Source organism: Drosophila takahashii, unplaced genomic scaffold (assembly GCF_030179915.1).
Source record: "Drosophila takahashii strain IR98-3 E-12201 unplaced genomic scaffold, DtakHiC1v2 scaffold_54, whole genome shotgun sequence".
NCBI classification, from domain to species: domain Eukaryota; kingdom Metazoa; phylum Arthropoda; class Insecta; order Diptera; family Drosophilidae; genus Drosophila; species Drosophila takahashii.
In genome coordinates, this window is record NW_027221733.1 from 21908 (window position 1) to 42662 (window position 20755).

At 41.6% G+C, this 20755-nt stretch overlaps 4 protein-coding genes across 4 annotated transcripts; all 4 read right to left on the reverse strand.

Moving 5' to 3' along the window:
* Window positions 1-3689: 3689 nt before the first annotated feature.
* On the reverse strand, window positions 3690-7006 carry LOC138914603 (uncharacterized). Its single transcript, XM_070219408.1, has 3 exons — window positions 6389-7006; window positions 5814-6249; window positions 3690-5758 (listed from the first exon to the last, which is right to left on the reverse strand). Exons 1-3 carry the CDS (start codon window positions 7004-7006, stop codon window positions 3690-3692), a joined length of 3123 nt encoding a protein of 1040 aa, XP_070075509.1.
* A 99-nt stretch (window positions 7007-7105) lies between these two features.
* LOC138914604 (uncharacterized) lies at window positions 7106-8881 on the reverse strand. Its single transcript, XM_070219410.1, has one exon. The coding sequence runs from the start codon at window positions 8879-8881 to the stop codon at window positions 7106-7108; it is 1776 nt and encodes a 591-aa protein (XP_070075511.1).
* Window positions 8882-9538: 657 nt separating this feature from the next.
* On the reverse strand, window positions 9539-11646 carry LOC138914605 (uncharacterized). The gene is made up of 4 exons (XM_070219411.1): window positions 11457-11646; window positions 10980-11353; window positions 10023-10694; window positions 9539-9658 (listed from the first exon to the last, which is right to left on the reverse strand). The coding sequence occupies exons 1-4, from the start codon at window positions 11644-11646 to the stop codon at window positions 9539-9541; spliced, it is 1356 nt and encodes a 451-aa protein (XP_070075512.1).
* A 1525-nt stretch (window positions 11647-13171) lies between these two features.
* Window positions 13172-14332, reverse strand: LOC123002670 (uncharacterized). Its single transcript, XM_044392957.1, has one exon. The coding sequence runs from the start codon at window positions 14330-14332 to the stop codon at window positions 13172-13174; it is 1161 nt and encodes a 386-aa protein (XP_044248892.1).
* Between the last annotated feature and the right edge of the window lie 6423 nt (window positions 14333-20755).

Consider the following 20755-nt stretch of genomic DNA (forward strand, 5'->3'; position numbering starts at 1 on the left):
CTTTTAATTTTCATCCGTTTCCATGTCTTTCCTTTATTTTCAGATATAAGACGGATTTGAAAAAACTACAAGAGATAGAAAGAAGGATTTTATGGCAACTTTGTTCTACTCATCGAGACCTATAAACTCAGCAATTATGGCTTAAATCGCACATTCAAATCAAAAGTTATTGGCCGTCTTACCTACTTGTCCCACCATTTTTATCAGTTACCATGTTTTTCCTTTATTTTCAGATATAAGACGGTTTTGAAAAAACTACAAGAGATAGAAAGAAGGATTGTATGGCAACTTTGTTCTACTCATCAAGACCTATAAACTCAGCAATTATGGCTTAAATCGGACATTCCAATCAAAAGTTATTGGCCGTCTTACCTACTTGTCTTTTCATTTTCATCCCTTACCATGTTTTTCCTTTATTTTCAGATATAAGACGGTTTTCAAAAAACTACAAGAGAGAGAAATAAGGATTGTATGGCAACTTTGTTCTACTCATCAAGACCTATAAACTCAGAAAGTATGGCTTAAATCGGACATTCCAATCAAAAGTTATTGGCCGTCTTACCTACTTGTCTTACCATTTTCATCCGTTACCATGTTTTTCCTTTATTTTCAGATATAAGACGGTTTTGAAAAAACTACAAGAGATAGAAAGAAGGATTTTATGGCAACTTTGTTCTACTCATCAAGACCTATAAACTCAGCAATTATGGCTTAAATCGCACATTCCAATCAAAAGTTATTGGCCGTCTTACCTACTTGTCTTACCATTTTCATTAGTTACCATGTTTTTCCTTTATTTTCAGATATAAGACAGTTTTGAAAAAACTACAAGAGATAGAAAGAAGGATTGTATGGCAACTTTGTTCTACTCATCAAGACCTATAAACTCAGCAATTATGGCTTAAATCGCACATTCCAATCAAAAGTTTTTGGCCGTCTTACCTACTTGTCTTTTCATTTTCATCCGTTACCATGTTTTTCCATTATTTTCAGATATAAGACGGTTTTGAAAAAACTACAAGAGATAGAAAGAAGGATTGTATGGCAACTTTGTTCTACTCATCAAGAGCTACAAACTCAGAAAGTATGGCTTAAATCGCACATTCCAATCAAAAGTTATTGGCCGTCTTACCTACTTGTCCCACCATTTTCATCCGTTACCATGTTTTTTCTTTATTTTCAGATATAAGACGGTTTTGAAAAAACTACAAGAGATAGAGAGAAGGATTTTATGGCAACTTTGTTCTACTCATCAAGACCTATAAACTCAGAAAGTATGGCTTAAATCGGACATTCCAATCAAAAGTTATTGGTCGTCTTAGCTACTTGTCCCACCATTTTCATCAGTTACCATGTTTTTCCTTTATTTTCAGATATAAGACGGTTTTGAAAAAACTACAAGAGATAGAAAGAAGGATTGTATGGCAACTTTGTTCTACTCATCAAGACCTATAAACTCAGCAATTATGGCTTAAATCGGACATTCCAATCAAAAGTTATTGGCCGTCTTACCTACTTGTCTTTTCATTTTCATCCCCTACCATGTTTTTTCTTTATTTTCAGATATAAGACGGTTTTCAAAAAACTACAAGAGATAGAAATAAGGATTGTATGGCAACTTTGTTCTACTCATCAAGACCTATAAACTCAGAAAGTATGGCTTAAATCGGACATTCCAATCAAAAGTTATTGGCCGTCTTACCTACTTGTCTTACCATTTTCATCCGTTACCATGTTTTTCCTTTATTTTCAGATATAAGACGGTTTTGAAAAAACTACAAGAGATAGAAAGAAGGATTTTATGGCAACTTTGTTCTACTCATCAAGACCTATAAACTCAGCAATTATGGCTTAAATCGCACATTCCAATCAAAAGTTATTGGCCGTCTTACCTACTTGTCTTACCATTTTCATTAGTTACCATGTTTTTCCTTTATTTTCAGATATAAGACAGTTTTGAAAAAACTACAAGAGATAGAAAGAAGGATTGTATGGCAACTTTGTTCTACTCATCAAGACCTATAAACTCAGCAATTATGGCTTAAATCGCACATTCCAATCAAAAGTTTTTGGCCGTCTTACCTACTTGTCTTTTCATTTTCATCCGTTACCTTGTTTTTCCATTATTTTCAGATATAAGACGGTTTTGAAAAAACTACAAGAGATAGAAAGAAGGATTGTATGGCAACTTTGTTCTACTCATCAAGAGCTACAAACTCAGAAAGTATGGCTTAAATCGCACATTCCAATCAAAAGTTATTGGCCGTCTTACCTACTTGTCCCACCATTTTCCTCCGTTACCATGTTTTTTCTTTATTTTCAGATATAAGACGGTTTTGAAAAAACTACAAGAGATAGAAAGAAGGATTTTATGGCAACTTTGTTCTACTCATCAAGACCTATAAACTCAGCAATTATGGCTTAAATCGCACATACCAATCAAAAGTTATTGGCCGTCTTAGCTACTTGTCTTTTCATTTTCATCCCTTACCATGTTTTTTCTTTATTTTCAGATAAAAGACGGTTTTCAAAAAACGTCAGAGATAGAAAGAAGGATTGTATGGCAACTTTGTTCCACTCATCAAGACCTATAAACTCAGCAATTATGGCTTAAATCGCACATTCCAATCAAAAGTTATTGGCCGTCTTAGCTACTTGTCTTTTCATTTTCATCCGTTACCATGTTTTTCCTATATTTTCAGATATAAGACGATTTTGAAAAAACTACAAGAGATAGAAAGAAGGATTGTATGGCAACTTTGTTCTACTCATCAAGACCTATAAACTCAGCAATTATGGCTTAAATCGGACATTCCAATCAAAAGTTATTGGCCGTCTTAGCTACTTGACTTTTCATTTTCATCCCTTACCATGTTTTTCCTTTATTTTCAGATATAAGACGGTTTTCAAAAAACTTCAAGAGATAGAAAGAAGGATTGTATGGCAACTTTGTTCTACTCATCAAGACCTATAAACTCAGCAATTATGGCTTAAATCGCACATTCCATTCAAAAGTTATTGGCCGCCTTAGCTACTTGTCTTTTCATATTCATCCATTACCATGTTTTTCCTTTATTTTCAGATATAAGACGGTTTTGAAAAAACTACAAGAGATAGAAAGAAGGATTGTATGGCAACTTTGTTCTACTCATCAAGACCTATAAACTCAGAAAGTATGGCTTAAATCGGACATTCCAATCAAAAGTTATTGGCCGTCTTAGCTACTTGACTTACCATTTTCATTAGTTACCATGTTTTTCCTTTATTTTCAGATATAAGACGGTTTTGAAAAAACTACAAGAGATAGAAAGAAGGATTGTATGGCAACTTTGTTCTACTCATCAAGACCTATAAACTCAGCAATTATGGCTTAAATCGCACATTCCAATCAAAAGTTATTGGCCGTCTTTCCTACTTGTCCCACCATTTTCATCCTGATGGTGAATAGATCACACTCAATGGTTTGTAAGACCACTTTCGAATTGGGTTGATCGAATAATACACAATTATTTCACAATAAGATTGAACGCTTTATTTCATGTCGACCGTTCGTGGTCAGAAACAAGAGAGAGAGAGCGAGAAATAGCAAGACCAGACCATCTCAAGAGGGAAAATCTTACATGCTATAAAATATACCAAATTATTATGATTTGTTATAGGGTTCCTCAACATCCCGGCCCACCCTGAAACTAAGTTTCTGAATTAGGCAGAATGGCAATTTTAGAAATGGGTCTAACAGGTTCTCCTGATGAAGTTCGCAGCTTTACGGCGCGTACCAGCCCGTCCTTGCCTGGATAGACTTCAATTACGCGCGCCAAAGCCCAAGCGGCGGAGGGTGTATTTGAATCCTTGATGATCGCCATATCCCCAGTAGCAACGTTCTTCCTCTCCGTATTCCACTTAGGGCGCTGTTGAAGTGTAGTGAGGTACTCCTGATGCCATCTCTTCCAAAAGCCTTGTAGCATTGCCTGTACATTTTGCCAGTAATCCAGTCGGTTAACTGCTATGTGGCCAAGATCGCCCTCTGGAACTGATGTATAAGGGCGTCCAATCAGCAGGTGTGCGGGTGACAAGTAGGAAACCTCGGCGTCTGACGTAGCGAAGAGAGGGCGTGAATTGACGACGCACTCAATTTGAGCCAGAAGGGTGTGCATCTGCTCAGATGTGAGGATGGAATTCCCTATGACACGACGCAGATGAAGCTTTACGGAGCGAACAGCTGATTCACATTTTCCGCCCCAGTGGGGTGCGTGCGGTGGTATGAAACTCCATTTGATACCCTGGCTGGCCAACGATTGAGTTACTTGAGTGTTATGCTGCTGTGACAGGATGAGCTTATACATGTCGTCTAACACCTTCTTAGCTCCCACAAAGTTGCGACCGTTGTCGCTGAAGATGTGGGTACACTTGCCTCGACGGGAGATAAAACGACGAAAAGCAGCGAGAAATGTCTCCGTACTGAGATCTGTAGCCAACTCCAAATGAATTGCGGAGGTCACTAGGCAGACAAATAGGCAGATGTATCCTTTTTCCTTTCGTGGATTCCTTCCCTTGTGCACCTTGAGCAGAAGCGGTCCGGCATAGTCGCACCCAGAATTTTCAAATGGATATGCTTGACGTACCCGAACAGCTGGCAAGTCCGCCATGTATTGATCAGCTGTTTTGTGGCGTTGGCGAAAACATTTGTGACAAGAATGTGTAAGCTTGCGAATCATGTTGCGTGCGCCAACTATCCAATATTGTTGCCGAACGATGACGAAAAGTGCTGTCACACCTGGATGAAGATGTATCCTATGCTCGTGCTCCAAAATAAGCATAGAAATGCGATGACCTTTTGGCAGAATAATTGGATGCTTGACTTCCTCCGGTAGTAGCGAGTTTGAGAGGCGTCCACCTACACGAAGCAGGCCGTTCTTGCAAACCATGGGTGAAAGTGTTCGAAGTGTTGACGAATTTGCAACAGCTTTTCCCCTTTTCAACAGGTGTATATCGGATGAGAAGCCTTCTTGAGCGTGCCTGAGACAACATATGCGGGCCTCGCTGATTTCCTCAAACGTGAGTGTGAGGCTTGACGGAATCCGCTTCTTTATTCTGCTTCGATTCATAAAGCGAAGAACATAAGCAGTGCAGCGAATCAGCTTGGTCCAGGAAGAAACTCGAAGCGATAGACACTCAATCGGGGACGCTTCAGGTTTAGATTCAATACGGCTGCATAGTGAAGAGGATTTCAGCCCTTCCATTATGGGCGTGTCCAAAATTGTGTTGGGATTGTTGCCACTACGAAGCTTTGAAGCAAGCAGATCGTTATGGTGTAGCCAATGTGGACCCTTCCACCACAGCTCATAGCTCATGAGATTGGCTGCTAGCATTCCCCTCGATGCGCAATCGGCAGGGTTATCCTTTGAGCCAACGTGATGCCATGCGCTGCGTGGTATGACATCCAGGATCTCCGAAGTACGGTTGGCAATAAAGGTTTTCAGCTTTGATGGGGTGTGCGACAGCCACGAAAGGACAATCGTGGAATCGCACCAAGCATGCACAATTATGTCCTTGTGCTGTAAGCCCTCCTTAACAGCTCGGAGAAGGCGAGTGAGCAATAGCGCTCCACAGAGTTCCAGCCGAGGAAGACTTTGTTGCTTCAGTGGCGCAACGCGTGTTTTGGCTGCCATAAGTGACACCCAGCAGGTGCCGTCTGCGTTGCTTACACGGCTGTATAGATGCGTCTGAAAATCCATGTAAATCGATTTTTCCCGATTCGCTGGGTACAAAACGTGGAATGCTTAGGTTTGTTATGCAGTTAATATCGTCGCGACAGGTCTGCCACCACTCAGCCAGCTTCGGTGGGAGCTTTGAATCCCAGTCCAGGTCAAGTAGCCAAAGTTCTTGGAAAAGGATTTTGAACTGTACTACCACAGGCGCCAGAATACCTAGAGGATCGAAAATTCGTGAGACATCTGACAATACTTGCCGTTTAGTAGCTTCTGGTTCCGTGGAAAGTGAAGTCTTGTAGGACAGGACGTCGTCTTGGGGATTCCAATACATTCCTAAAACCTTCACCGCACTGGTTATTGGGAGCTCCTCTTGTATGGTGTGGCTGAGGCGGCTGCTGTTGGACACCCATTTGCCAAGCTCAAGCTTAGCCTTGGACATCAGCTGGATCAGTTCGTCGCGGCGGCTAAGTAATTCGTCTTCGTCTGCGCCAGTAAGGACATCGTCTACGTAAAAAGTCCTCAAGCACAATTTTTGATGCTGTGGGAAACTCATCCTGGTGGTCTCGCGCTAGTTGTTCCAGGACCCTGACAGCAAGAAACGGCGCACAGCTTGTTCCATAGGTAACTGTGCAGAGTTGAAAGTGTTGAAGAGGATCATTCGGAGCATCTCTCCATACGATCCGTTGAAAGTTGCGGTGCTTAGGGGCAACCCAGATCTGGCGGAACATTTTGACTATGTCCGCCGATAACACAAACTTGTGCATTCGAAAGCGAAGGCATACGTGAAAAAGGTTACGTTGAATGCTGGGCCCAATGTGTAAGGCATCATTTAGAGCGTGGCCGTTTACGTCTTCAAATGACCCGTCAAATACCACGCGCAGCTTCTTTCCTAGAACTGGGTGGTGTGGCATGTAAAACGTTTTGCCTGATGTATTGCATTCCTCTGGGGCCAGCTTACGCATATGACCTAGGCTTAGATATTCGTTCATAAATTTTGAATATTGCTTGCGTAGCTCCATATCACGCCGTAGGCGACGTTCCACAGCATAGAAGCGTGAGACAGCGCCCTGCAGGCTGTCTCCAAACTCTTGGCTTTCGTGTTTGAAAGGCAATTCAACGATGTATTTGCCGTCTGGGTCTCGGGAATGTGTGGTCAAAAAGTGCTGCTCCACCTTTTCGTGCGAAGGGTCTTGTTGTTTGTGGTCAGTGTTATCCTCGATCTCCCAAAAGCGTTGAAGAGAGGCGTTTATGTCAACAGTAGTCACGAGCGTGTTGGCGGTTAATGGATGCGGCATTGCAACGGAAGTGATTATCCATCCAAAAATCGAGCTGATGGCAATAATATTTCCATCGGCGTCATATTTTTTATCACCTGACAAAACGGACCAAATTTGTTAATTTCCCAGTAAAATCTCTACTGGTGAAGATGTGTTAAAGGATGTATCGGCTAACTGGAGTCCATCGTAGATCCTTAAAGCTGTTTCGTCAATGTCGTCCCGTTGAAGTGATGATGTGATTTTGCCCAGCACACGGGCTGCGACAACAATCGTATGCAGTGACACCATTGATTTGATATGCAGCGTTGCCAATCCTCTAGTAGTTTCGGCCTTGACGGAAGATATTCCGGAAACTAGTATTCTTGAGGGTGAACGTGCGAGCCCAAGTGCGTTGACGCATCGTTCAGAAACGTATGACAGCTCAGAACCGCTATCCAAAAGAACACGGCAAATTGTGTAAGTACCTTTAGTGTTTTGGACATACACCAAAGCTGTGGGCAAAGTGCTTCTTTTGAGTCCCGGTGACTGTGTTAATGATGTGCTGTTTTGCGTCTGGGCGACCAAAGTTGAGCTACATCCAGAAGTTTGAGAATTGGCCTGTGCAGTGTCCGCAGAAGCAATTGTCATGGAATCCATGTTTTCAGGATGTACAAGAGAGTGCTGACGGCCATTGCAGTGCTTGCACGAATGTTTCGATTTACATTGCGAAGATCGGTGGCCAGGGCGTAGGCAATTGAAGCAAAGCGACTTTCCTTTCACAATGGAGCGCCGTTGTTCGATGTTCAGATTTTGAAATTGAGAGCATCTATATTGCTGATGGTCAGCAGAGCCACACTTACCACAATTGCCACTGCTCACTGCAATAAGTGCGCGCTTTGTTTTGGCAGGCTTGTCTGTGTGGCTGCCAGGATCGAGTTTGATTGCCGATGTAGCTTGGCTTAATTCAAAATCCTCGCAACGATCATCAAGGAATTTAAACAAGTCTGTAACAGTTGGCGTCGCAGCGCCTCTGGTGTCCTCTATCCACTTCCTTCTAGAGTCGGGATCAATTTTAGCCAGTACAAGATGAATCACCCAGCAGTCACGGCTGGTCTCCCCAACTGCATCTAGCCCACGAATGATTTCATTGGCGCCATCAGTAAGTTTGCGTAGATTAGATACATCGCCGTTGGGGGCAGCAACCAGTTCCATGAAGGTGTCCAGTAAAGAGTTCACGATATGCCTTGGGCGGTTATAGCGTTCATTGAGGCGTTCCCATGCTGAATCATAAGCTGATTCCGTAATGGACATGTGACTAAGAAGATTGGCTGCTTCACCAACTATGAAAGATTTAAGGTAGTGAAACTTTTGAATCTTTCCCAGATGAGTCTTGTTGTGGACGGTGCTCTCGTAAATATCCTTAAAGGCTGGCCATTCCTTGTAGTCTCCACCAAAGGGTTTTATGTGGATTTTCGGCAACGGATTTTCAGTTAAAGAAACTGCAGCAGGCGGCGGCGTGGCCAAGGTAGATGTTCCGTTCTCTGAAAGTCGCTGAAGGAACTCACTTTGCTGTTGCAGCAATGAGGCCATGTTGTGATCCGCTTGCGGTATGGCACTTGGTTGAAGATCGCTCTTTAACGACGCGAATAAGGTAAGCGCGTGCAAGTACTTCTCCTCATACGTTTGGAAGTCTTCGGTAGGATCCTCGAAACCCTCAACATTATCGTACAAGTGCATTTCGTCGGTGACCTCCTCAAGGCTCTTGAATGCTTGATTTAGCCGTTCCAGCATGGCATCGACTCCGGAGTAAGTGCTCTGTGGAGGTGGATTCTCGATGTAATTCACCAAGCGAGTTATGGTAGCCTTTAGCCGACCACGTGCTTGGATAAGACGTTTAAGCGTCTGTTGCTCCATGGTGTGCAGATTCAATTATAAAGATGCGGAAGTATTCCGGCTCTCGAAGGACCAGACAATGATGGTGAATAGATCACGCTAAATAATTTGTAAGACCACTTTCGAATTGGGTTGATCGAATAATACACAATTATTTCTCAATAAGATTGAACGCTTTATTTCATGTCGACCGTTCGTGGTTAGAAACAAGAGAGAGAGAGCGAGAAATAGCAAGACAAGACCATCTCAAGAGGGAAAATCTTACATGCTATAAAATATACCAAATTATTATGATTTGTTATAGGGTTCCTCAACACATCCGTTACCATGTTTTTCCATTATTTTCAGATATAACGGTAGACGGTTTTGAAAAAACTACAAGAGATAGAAAGAAGGATTGTATGGCAACTTTGTTCTACTCATCAAGACCTATAAACTCAGCAATTATGGCTTAAATCGGACATTCCAATCAAAAGTTATTGGCCGTCTTAGCTACTTGACTTTTAATTTTCATCCGTTACCATGTTTTTCCTTTATTTTCAGATATAAGACGGTTTTGAAAAAACTACAAGAGATAGAAAGAAGGATTGTATGGCAACTTTGTTCTACTCATCAAGACCTATAAACTCAGAAAGTATGGCTTAAATCGGACATTGCAATAAAAAGGTATTGGCCGTCTTAGGTAGGTAGGTAGGTAGAAGTGGTGAGGTCCTCTCTGAGAGCCTCCAAGTAGAGCTGAGCTCCGTTTTGATCCACACCCTCGTAAATTGTTGTCTCCGCGTTCTCTTCAGTACCAGCCTGCATCATTTAGAAAACCTAGGATTGCAGTTATCCTCTGCTTTCCTATTTCTCCCAATGATTCCAGCTGATACGCCCCGAAGTATCTCGCCCTGATATGGTTTAGTGCTGGGCAATGACACATCATGTGCTCAGGTGTCTCCTGTGTGTCTGTTTCTTTGCAGCTCCTGCAATTAGCATTGTACGGAAGCCCCATCTTCATGGCTTGCGTGCCAATGGCCCAATGGCCTGTGATGAGTGCCGTGATCCTTCTAATATCCCTTTTGCTTTTGGATATTAGTTCTCGAGTTCTCTTGCTATTGATGGTTGGCCAGCAGAGCTTTGATCTCCTGAGACCCTGCTTTTCTGACCAACTTTTACTAACTAGTGTTTTGTAGTGTTCGTGAATCCTTGCTTGGACTGTATTAAGGGATTCAGGTAGACTAGTTGTATAGGAGTCGTCTGCCGACCCCTTTCGTGCAAGTTCATCCGCCTTTTCGTTTCCTGGTATATCATTGTGCCCTGGCACCCATGTTATCTGTACATGGTTGTTTGTTGCTAGTATGTTGAGGGCCGACTTGCAATCGGCTACTAGTGTCGAGTTGGTTCTTGCTGCTGCGAGAGATTTGATAGCCGCTTGGCTATCCGAGTATATCCGTACCTTGGTATTCCTGAGGCATTGCTGAATCGAAAGCTTGGCTGCTTCCAAAATAGCGAGTACCTCAGCCTGAAAAACTGTCGCTGATTCTGGGAGGTGGAATTTCGATTCTATCCCCCAGCTTTCAGCGAAAATTCCAGCCCCTACACCACAGTCCATCTTGGAGCCGTCAGTGTAGAGTGATACCTCATCTTGTCCGGTTACTCTGTCATTCTCCCAGTCTTCCCTCGTTGGAAAGGTAGTCGTAAATCCGTTTCCAAATCTTATCTCCGCTGTCATATAATCCGTCTTGTTCTTTGCCAGATAGTTGTTGTCCTCTAAGATACGGCAGTGCCCTGTGTGGTAGCCTTTCCAGCAATTACTTGCCTTCAGTCTGGCCGCACTCTGCGCTGCCGTATCCTTTATGAAAAGTTCTATCGGCATTATATCCAGAATAGTGTTCAACGCGGCAGCCGGGCATGATCTTAATGCCCCTGTAGCTCCTGCGCAAGCTGATCTTTGTATTCTTGTCAGCTTGGCAATATTGTATGCTCTTGTCAGGGCTGGCCACCAGACTAGTGCCCCGTATGTGAGAATTGGCCTTACCACTGCTGTATAAAGCCATAATATTATCTTAGGGTGTATACCCCAGTTTTTGCCAAACATTTTCCTGCACGAGTAGAATGCTATGCTGGCCTTTCTTACTCGTTCCGTGATGTTCAGTTTCCACGAGAGCTTCGGGTCTAGTATCACTCCTAGATACTTAGCCTTATCCGATAGCTCGAGTTCGATTCCATCTATTTTTGGTTTGCTGTATGTTGGGATCTTTGTTCTTCGCGTGAAGAGCATCAGTTCGGTTTCACTCGGGTTTATACCTAGTCCGCAGGTTTTTGCCCATTCATTTAGTCGGTTAAGGGCCCCCGTCATTATATTACTAATGCCATCTGGGAATGGTCCTGATACTAGCAACACTACGTCGTCTGCGTAGGCTACTACTTTTACTCCTCCGCTATTGAGTTCTCTCAATATGTCGTTCATGTTGATGAGCCAGAGCAGTGGCGATAGAACCCCGCCCTGAGCTGCTCGTGAGCATAACTCCGATCCAAGCTCTGATGTCTCCTTCAACGCCGATCGAGTTGAGGGAGCTCAGTATGGATTCGGCGTTCACATTATTGAACGCACCTTCTATATCTAAGAAGGTGGCCATTGTATATTGGTTAAAATGTAGCGATTTTTCTATGTGGCAAACTACTTCGTGTAGTGCCGTTTCTGTCGATCTGCCCTTTCGGTACGCATGCTGAGCGTCCGATAGATGCTGCTTCTCGGTGTTTTCCCGGATATGAATATCGATCATTCGTTCCAGCGTTTTCATTAGGAATGAGGTAAGGCTGATCGGCCTGTAATCCTTTGCTAGGATATGTCCTCTTCTTCCTGGTTTTGGTATAAATACAACTTTGGCTTCCTTCCATAGAAGCGGTATGTGTGTTAGTCTGATGCAAGCCGTGTAAATGGCTTGCAGCCACCTACTGATGCTGACCTGTGTTGCTTGAAGCATTGCCGGGAAAATGCCGTCTGGCCCCGGACTCTTATATTTGTCGAAGGAGTTTATCGCCCAGTTGATTCTTTCAATGGTTATGATATCCCTTGTGTGTGTTGGTTGATGAGCCCTCTGACCTTCAGTAGGTGCTGGCTTTACTCGAAGGTTGCCTGGAAAGTGTGTATCCACTAGTGTCTCTAGGGATTCTTCCACCGTTGTAGTCGCTGATCCGTCTTGTTTGTGTAGTAGAGTTGGGCTGTTATACCCTTTAGCAAGGACCTTGCTTAGTCTAGCCGAGTCTTTTATACCTTCTAGCGATTCGCAGTAAGTCCTCCAAGAGTCTTTCTTGGCTGCGTATATCGCTTTTTTGTATGCTTTTTGTGCTTCTTTGTATGGCTCCCATTCCTTGGTAGCATAGCTGGAGTTATAGGCTTTTCTTGCCCTCTTTCTTAGAGTGCCTAGCTCTTTGGTCCACCATAAAGGGTGTTGTTTCTTAGAGTATGAAACCTTGCATGTTTCCTTATATGCATTGTTTAGAATGTTTGTTAGGTCCTCTACTTCCTTGTCCAGGGTCGTCGTAGAGGTTTGTACCCGTATTCTTCTGTTGCTAACTTTCGAGTAGACAATCTTACCGAATTTGTCCCAGTTTGTTCTACGGGGGTTACGTTTCGGTTCCGGTTTGCTAATCGGAATCGAAATTTCGAAGAAAATGTACCTGTGATCTGAAAAGGAATTTTGTTTCGACACTATCCACTTTTCAACCTTATATCTACTAAATTCTGTCTGTAAAGTGAGGTCTAACACCTCTTCCCATCCCTGAAATTCCCTTGTGCTTGGGAATATAAAGGTGGGTGTGTTACCTCTGTTACATATGGTGATGTTGCGGCAGATAATATTATCAAAAAGAGACTCACCCCTTTCGTTGGTTTCCGAGCTTCCCCATAGTGCGTGCCTCGCGTTAGCGTCGCATCCGAGCACCAGGGTCGTCTTAGTATCTTCCGCCCATTGCAGCAGCTTGATGACTGGCTCAGGTGGAGCCGGTTCATCATGGGCCATGTAGGATGAGGCTATCACCATCGATGTCCCATCCGCCGCCACGAATCTGGCAACTGCTAGATCCGGTGTGCTAAGATTGGGGCATAGAAGTGCGTTATAGTTATTCTTTATAATAATACCTGCTCTCGGCCTACCTGTCGAGTTAGTATAAAAGAGTTTATATCCTTGTTGAGTTAGACCCGAGATTTGTCTGTCTCGCGTCCATGGTTCTTGAACGATGCCTATGTCAATGTTCCTCTCACTGAGAAGAACTGCAAGATTGGCTGAAGCATGCATGCTGCGCTTCAGGTTAATCTGCACGACTTTAGGCATCGGTGTTGGGTGTTATGTCTGGGGTCTTGTCGTCGATGACCAGGTCATCCAACAGCTTGTTGGTGTCATCGACCTCCTCGAGAACATCATCCGGCTCTGCCAGGAAGACCTTGATCTTGGCCTTCCGTAGGCCGTACCGGATGGTGTAGTCGGCCTTCTCAAGCTGCGGCAGGCAGCGCTGGTTGATGAGGAAGAGGAACGGCTGGCTCGTCTTCATCTCCTTCTCTACTTTGAGTATTGCCCAGTCCTCAGTATGCACTTCTGGGTTCTGAGCCCTCAGCAGCGACAGCACCTTTCCTTGGTCAGTCTGCCCCTTTGGCAACCAAATGCGAGCCCGCGGCCTCCTTGGAATCTCCCTGGCGTGGACGAGCCTAATGCTAAGGCCGTCCCATGCATTTCCAATCTTGGATATGCATTCCGCCAGGAAGGTCCTCGAGAACGAGTCATCGCACTTGATCACCCGGTGCCCTCTGACCATGTCCGACGAGTCGAAGGAGGGGATCGGACCGTCTGGTACGGCTGATAGCCTTTCAGCTAGCATGTCGGCCACCTTGATCTCGATCTCCTCCCACTTCTCCGACAGCAGGCGTCCGTCGTCGTGCAGGTCGTCCACCAGTGCCATCGCGAGGCTGTCTCTGGCTACGTCGCTGAATTTCTTGGCCTTCTTCACAAAGGAGGTCGGTATTGGCCTCCCCTGTGCGTCCTTTGCCCGTTTCGGTGCGCTCACGCTTGCCTCATGCGAGCGGTCCCTTTTTGTGTTTGTTACAGTGGCCTCCGGGCGCGTCCTCAAGTATTCTTCGAATTCTGCGATCTCCGCAAGGCATCGAGTCTTGTCCTCCGCATCGCGCTGGTCAGTCTTGCCCTCTGCCTCATTCTTGGCTATCTTGCCGAGAATAAAACGGGCCCGACTGACCTTGGCCTTACGCTGCTGATGCGTAACGGTGGCTGCCTTGCTGGTACCCGGCTGGGTTCCGCTGCTGTGTGGGTTGTTGTTCTTGTTGTCTAGTGGGGTGCTGGTCTTAGCAGCCCCTTCCGTTCCCATCGGAGCCGGAGCACCCTGACTGGGTGTTCGCGGCCCTACCTCGACGGTAGCGGAATCGGTTTGGGGTTTAACCTCCCCCGTGAGGTCCGAAGCTACGGTGTTGGGTTTCATTGTCAGTACATGATCGCCCGCGTTGCTCGACCAGGCAAGCGCGGCGGGCCTGAGGGTTGTTGGGGCTCTATGAAAAAGTCGACCGTGACTCCGCCCCAAAGCCACGGCAAGGCCACTTCCGACCCAGGGTTGCCCGGCCCTGGGAAGGCTCCGTTAAAACACAGCTGGATTAACCCCTCAGCTGCGAACCTGAAAGTCAGCGGGCACGGGTCGCTTGACACGCCTGACTTGAGGGGAGGCACTTTAAAGACCTGCCCAGGTCCGCCCGACTACGATTCGTCAGCATCCATAGTCATAGCTAGACTATGGACCTGCTTCCAGCCGCCCTCACGGGGAGAGTATAGTCGCACTACCATCGGTGCACACAGTTACGGCAGGGGACGAGTCCCCCGTTGATCCCCCTGCGCACCCGACGGCTGACGGCCGTCTTAGCTACTTGACTTTTAATTTTCATCCGTTACCATGTTTTTCCTTTATTTTCAGATATAAGACGGTTTTGAAAAAACTACAAGAGATAGAAAGAAGGATTTTATGGCAACTTTGTTCTACTCATCGAGACCTATAAACTCAGCAATTATGGCTTAAATCGGACATTCCAATCAAAAGTTATTGGCCGTCTTAGCTACTTGTCTTTTCATTTTCATCCGTTACCATGTTTTTCCTATATTTTCAGATATAAGACGGTTTTGAAAAAACTACAAGAGATAGAAAGAAGGATTGTATGGCAACTTTGTTCTACTCATCAAGACCTATAAACCCAGAAAGTATGGCTTAAATCGGACATTCCAAGCAAAAGTTATTGGCCGTCTTACCTACTTGTCTTACCATTTTCATTAGTTACCATGTTTTTCCTTTATTTTCAGATATAAGACGGTTTTGAAAAAACTACAAGAGATAGAAAGAAGGATTGTATGGCAACTTTGTTCTACTCATCAAGACCTATAAACTCAGCAATTATGGCTTAAATCACACATTCCAATCAAAAGTTATTGGCCGTCTTACCTACTTGTCTTTCCATTTTCATTAGTTACCATGTTTTTCTTATATTTTCAGATATAAGACGGTTTTGAAAAAACTACAAGAGATAGAAAGAAGGATTGTATGGCAACTTTGTTCTACTCATCAAGACCTATAAACCCAGAAAGTATGGCTTAAATCGGACATTCCAATCAAAAGTTATTGGCCGTCTTACCTACTTGTCTTACCATTTTCATTAGTTACCATGCTTTTCCTTTATTTTCAGATATAAGACGGTTTTGAAAAAACTACAAGAGATAGATAGAAAGAAGGATTGTATGGCAACTTTGTTCTACTCATCAAGACCTATAAACTCAGCAATTATGGCTCAAATCACACATTCCAATCAAAAGTTATTGGCCGTCTTACCTACTTGTCCCACCATTTTCACCCGCTACCATGTTTTTCCATTATTTTCAGATATAAGACGGTTTTGAAAAAACTACAAGAGATAGAAAGAAGGATTGTATGGCAACTTTGTTCTACTCATCAAGACCTATAAACCCAGAAAGTATGGCTTAAATCGGACATTCCAATCAAAAATTATTGGCCGTCTTACCTACTTGTCTTTCCATTTTCATTAGTTACCATATTTTTCCTTTATTTTCAGATATAAGACGGTTTTGAAAAAACTACAAGAGATAGAAAGAAGGATTTTATGGCAACTTTGTTCTACTCATCAAGACCTATAAACTCAGCAATTATGGCTTAAATCGCACATTCCAATCAAAAGTTATTGGCCGTCTTACCTACTTGTCTTTCCATTTTCATTAGTTACCATGTTTTTCCTTTATTTTCAGATATAAGACAGTTTTGAAAAACTACAAGAGATAGAAAGAAGGATTGTATGGCAACTTTGTTCTACTCATAAGACCTATAAACTCAGAAAGTATGGCTTAAATCGGACATTCCAATCAAAAGTTATTGGCCGTCTTAGCTACTTGTCTTTTCGTTTTCATCCGTTACCATGTTTTTCCTATATTTTCAGATATAAGACGGTTTTGAAAAAACTACAAGAGATAGAAAGAAGGATTTTATGGCAACTTTGTTCTACTCATCAAGACCTATAAACTCAGCAATTATGGCTTAAATCGCACATTCCAATCAAAAGTTATTGGCCGTCTTACCTACTTGTCTTTCCATTTTCATTAGTTACCATGTTTTTCCTTTATTTTCAGATATAAGACAGTTTTGAAAAACTACAAGAGATAGAAAGAAGGATTGTATGGCAACTTTGTTCTACTCATCAAGACCTATAAACTCAGCAATTATGGCTTAAATCACACATTCCAATCAAAAGTTATTGGCCGTCTTACCTACTTGTCCCACCATTTTCACCCGCTACCATGTTTTTCCATTATTTTCAGATATAAGACGGTTTTGAAAAAACTACAAGAGATAGAAAGAAGGATTGTATGGCAACTTTGTTCTACTCATCAAGACCTATAAACTCATCAATTATGGCTTAAATCGCACATTCCAATCAAAAGTTATTGGCCGTCTTAGCTACTTGTCTTTTCGTTTTCATCCGTTACCATGTTTTTCCTATATTTTCAGATATAAGACGGTTTTGAAAAAACTACAAGAGATAGAAAGAAGGATTGTATGGCAACTTTGTTCTACTCATCAAGACCTATAAACCCAGAAAGTATGGCTTAAATCGGACATTCCAATCAAAATTTATTGGCCGTCTTACCTACTTGTCTTACCATTTTCATTAGTTACCATGTTTTTCCTTTATTTTCAGATATAAGACGGTTTTGAAAAAACTACAAGAGATAGAAAGAAGGATTGTATGGCAACTTTGTTCTACTCATCAAGACCTATAAACTCAGCAATTATGGCTTAAATCACACATTCCAATCAAAAGTTATTGGCCGTCTTACCTACTTGTCCCACCATTTTCACCCGCTACCATGTTTTTCCATTATTTTCAGATATAAGACGGTTTTGAAAAAACTACAAGAGATAGAAAGAAGGATTGTATGGCAACTTTGTTCTACTCATCAAGACCTATAAACTCATCAATTATGGCTTAAATCGCACATTCCAATCAAAAGTTATTGGCCGTCTTACCTACTTGTCTTTCCATTTTCATTAGTTACCATATTTTTCCTTTATTTTCAGATATAAGACGGTTTTGAAAAAACTACAAGAGATAGAAAGAAGGATTGTATGGCAACTTTGTTCTACTCATCAAGACCTATAAACCCAGAAAGTATGGCTTAAATCGGACATTCCAATCAAAAGTTATTGGCCGTCTTAGCTACTTGTCTTTTCATTTTCATTAGTTACCATGTTTTTCCTATATTTTCAGATATAAGACGGTTTTGAAAAAACTACAAGAGATAGAAAGAAGGATTGTATGGCAACTTTGTTCTACTCATCAAGACCTATAAACCCAGAAAGTATGGCTTAAATCGGACATTCCAATCAAAATTTATTGGCCGTCTTACCTACTTGTCTTACCATTTTCATTAGTTACCATGTTTTTCCTTTATTTTCAGATATAAGACGGTTTTGAAAAAACTACAAGAGATAGAAAGAAGGATTGTATGGCAACTTTGTTCTACTCATCAAGACCTATAAACTCAGCAATTATGGCTTAAATCACACATTCCAATCAAAAGTTATTGGCCGTCTTACCTACTTGTCCCACCATTTTCACCCGCTACCATGTTTTTCCATTATTTTCAGATATAAGACGGTTTTGAAAAAACTACAAGAGATAGAAAGAAGGATTGTATGGCAACTTTGTTCTACTCATCAAGACCTATAAACTCATCAATTATGGCTTAAATCGCACATTCCAATCAAAAGTTATTGGCCGTCTTAGCTACTTGTCTTTTCGTTTTCATCCGTTACCATGTTTTTCCTATATTTTCAGATATAAGACGGTTTTGAAAAAACTACAAGAGATAGAAAGAAGGATTGTATGGCAACTTTGTTCTACTCATCAAGACCTATAAACCCAGAAAGTATGGCTTAAATCGGACATTCCAATCAAAATTTATTGGCCGTCTTACCTACTTGTCTTACCATTTTCATTAGTTACCATGTTTTTCCTTTATTTTCAGATATAAGACGGTTTTGAAAAAACTACAAGAGATAGAAAGAAGGATTGTATGGCAACTTTGTTCTACTCATCAAGACCTATAAACTCAGCAATTATGGCTTAAATCACACATTCCAATCAAAAGTTATTGGCCGTCTTACCTACTTGTCCCACCATTTTCACCCGCTACCATGTTTTTCCATTATTTTCAGATATAAGACGGTTTTGAAAAAACTACAAGAGATAGAAAGAAGGATTGTATGGCAACTTTGTTCTACTCATCAAGACCTATAAACTCATCAATTATGGCTTAAATCGCACATTCCAATCAAAAGTTATTGGCCGTCTTACCTACTTGTCTTTCCATTTTCATTAGTTACCATATTTTTCCTTTATTTTCAGATATAAGACGGTTTTGAAAAAACTACAAGAGATAGAAAGAAGGATTGTATGGCAACTTTGTTCTACTCATCAAGACCTATAAACCCAGAAAGTATGGCTTAAATCGGACATTCCAATCAAAATTTATTGGCCGTCTTAGCTACTTGTCTTTTCATTTTCATTAGTTACCATGTTTTTCCTTTATTTTCAGATATAAGACGGATTTGAAAAAACTACAAGAGATAGAAAGAAGGATTGTATGGCAACTTTGTTCTACTCATCAAGACCTATAAACCCAGAAAGTATGGCTTAAATCGGACATTCCAATCAAAAGTTATTGGCCGTCTTACCTACTTGTCTTACCATTTTCATTAGTTACCATGTTTTTCCTTTATTTTCAGATATAAGACGGTTTTGAAAAAACTACAAGAGATAGAAAGAAGGATTGTATGGCAACTTTGTTCTACTCATCAAGACCTATAAACTCAGCAATTATGGCTTAAATCACACATTCCAATCAAAAGTTATTGGCCGTCTTACCTACTTGTCTTTCCATTTTCATTAGTTACCATGTTTTTCCTATATTTTCAGATATAAGACGGTTTTGAAAAAACTACAAGAGATAGAAAGAAGGATTGTATGGCAACTTTGTTCTACTCATCAAGACCTATAAACCCAGAAAGTATGGCTTAAATCGGACATTCCAATCAAAAGTTATTGGCCGTCTTACCTACTTGTCTTACCATTTTCATTAGTTACCATGCTTTTCCTTTATTTTCAGATATAAGACGGTTTTGAAAAAACTACAAGAGATAGATAGAAAGAAGGATTGTATGGCAACTTTGTTCTACTCATCAAGACCTATAAACTCAGCAATTATGGCTCAAATCACACATTCCAATCAAAAGTTATTGGCCGTCTTACCTACTTGTCCCACCATTTTCACCCGCTACCATGTTTTTCCATTATTTTCAGATATAAGACGGTTTTGAAAAAACTACAAGAGATAGAAAGAAGGATTGTATGGCAACTTTGTTCTACTCATCAAGACCTATAAACCCAGAAAGTATGGCTTAAATCGGACATTCCAATCAAAAATTATTGGCCGTCTTACCTACTTGTCTTTCCATTTTCATTAGTTACCATATTTTTCCTTTATTTTCAGATATAAGACGGTTTTGAAAAAACTACAAGAGATAGAAAGAAGGATTTTATGGCAACTTTGTTCTACTCATCAAGACCTATAAACTCAGCAATTATGGCTTAAATCGCACATTCCAATCAAAAGTTATTGGCCGTCTTACCTACTTGTCTTTCCATTTTCATTAGTTACCATGTTTTTCCTTTATTTTCAGATATAAGACAGTTTTGAAAAACTACAAGAGATAGAAAGAAGGATTGTATGGCAACTTTGTTCTACTCATAAGACCTATAAACTCAGAAAGTATGGCTTAAATCGGACATTCCAATCAAAAGTTATTGGCCGTCTTAGCTACTTGTCTTTTCGTTTTCATCCGTTACCATGTTTTTCCTATATTTTCAGATATAAGACGGTTTTGAAAAAACTACAAGAGATAGAAAGAAGGATTGTATGGCAACTTTGTTCTACTCATCAAGACCTATAAACCCAGAAAGTATGGCTTAAATCGGACATTCCAATCAAAATTTATTGGCCGTCTTACCTACTTGTCTTACCATTTTCATTAGTTACCATGTTTTTCCTTTATTTTCAGATATAAGACGGTTTTGAAAAAACTACAAGAGATAGAAAGAAGGATTGTATGGCAACTTTGTTCTACTCATCAAGACCTATAAACTCAGCAATTATGGCTTAAATCACACATTCCAATCAAAAGTTATTGGCCGTCTTACCTACTTGTCCCACCATTTTCACCCGCTACCATGTTTTTCCATTATTTTCAGATATAAGACGGTTTTGAACAAACTACAAGAGATAGAAAGAAGGATTT

Coding starts and splice junctions, on each gene's coding strand:
- LOC123002670 (XM_044392957.1), bottom strand. CDS start 14,332: ATGAAACCCAACACCGTAGCTTCGGACCTCACGGGGGAGGTTAAACCC.
- LOC138914605 (XM_070219411.1), bottom strand. CDS start 11,646: ATGAAAACGCTGGAACGAATGATCGATATTCATATCCGGGAAAACACC. Junction 11,354..11,456: donor CACCTTCTTAGATATAGAAG/GTGCGTTCAATA, acceptor GCTCACGAGCAG/CTCAGGGCGGGGTTCTATCG. Junction 9,659..10,022: donor ACGAACACTACAAAACACTA/GTTAGTAAAAGT, acceptor TAAATGATGCAG/GCTGGTACTGAAGAGAACGC.
- LOC138914603 (XM_070219408.1), bottom strand. CDS start 7,006: ATGCCGCATCCATTAACCGCCAACACGCTCGTGACTACTGTTGACATA. Junction 6,250..6,388: donor ACCGCAACTTTCAACGGATC/GTATGGAGAGAT, acceptor AGTTTCCCACAG/CATCAAAAATTGTGCTTGAG. Junction 5,759..5,813: donor GGCTGAGTGGTGGCAGACCT/GTCGCGACGATA, acceptor TTTTGTACCCAG/CGAATCGGGAAAAATCGATT.
- LOC138914604 (XM_070219410.1), bottom strand. CDS start 8,881: ATGGAGCAACAGACGCTTAAACGTCTTATCCAAGCACGTGGTCGGCTA.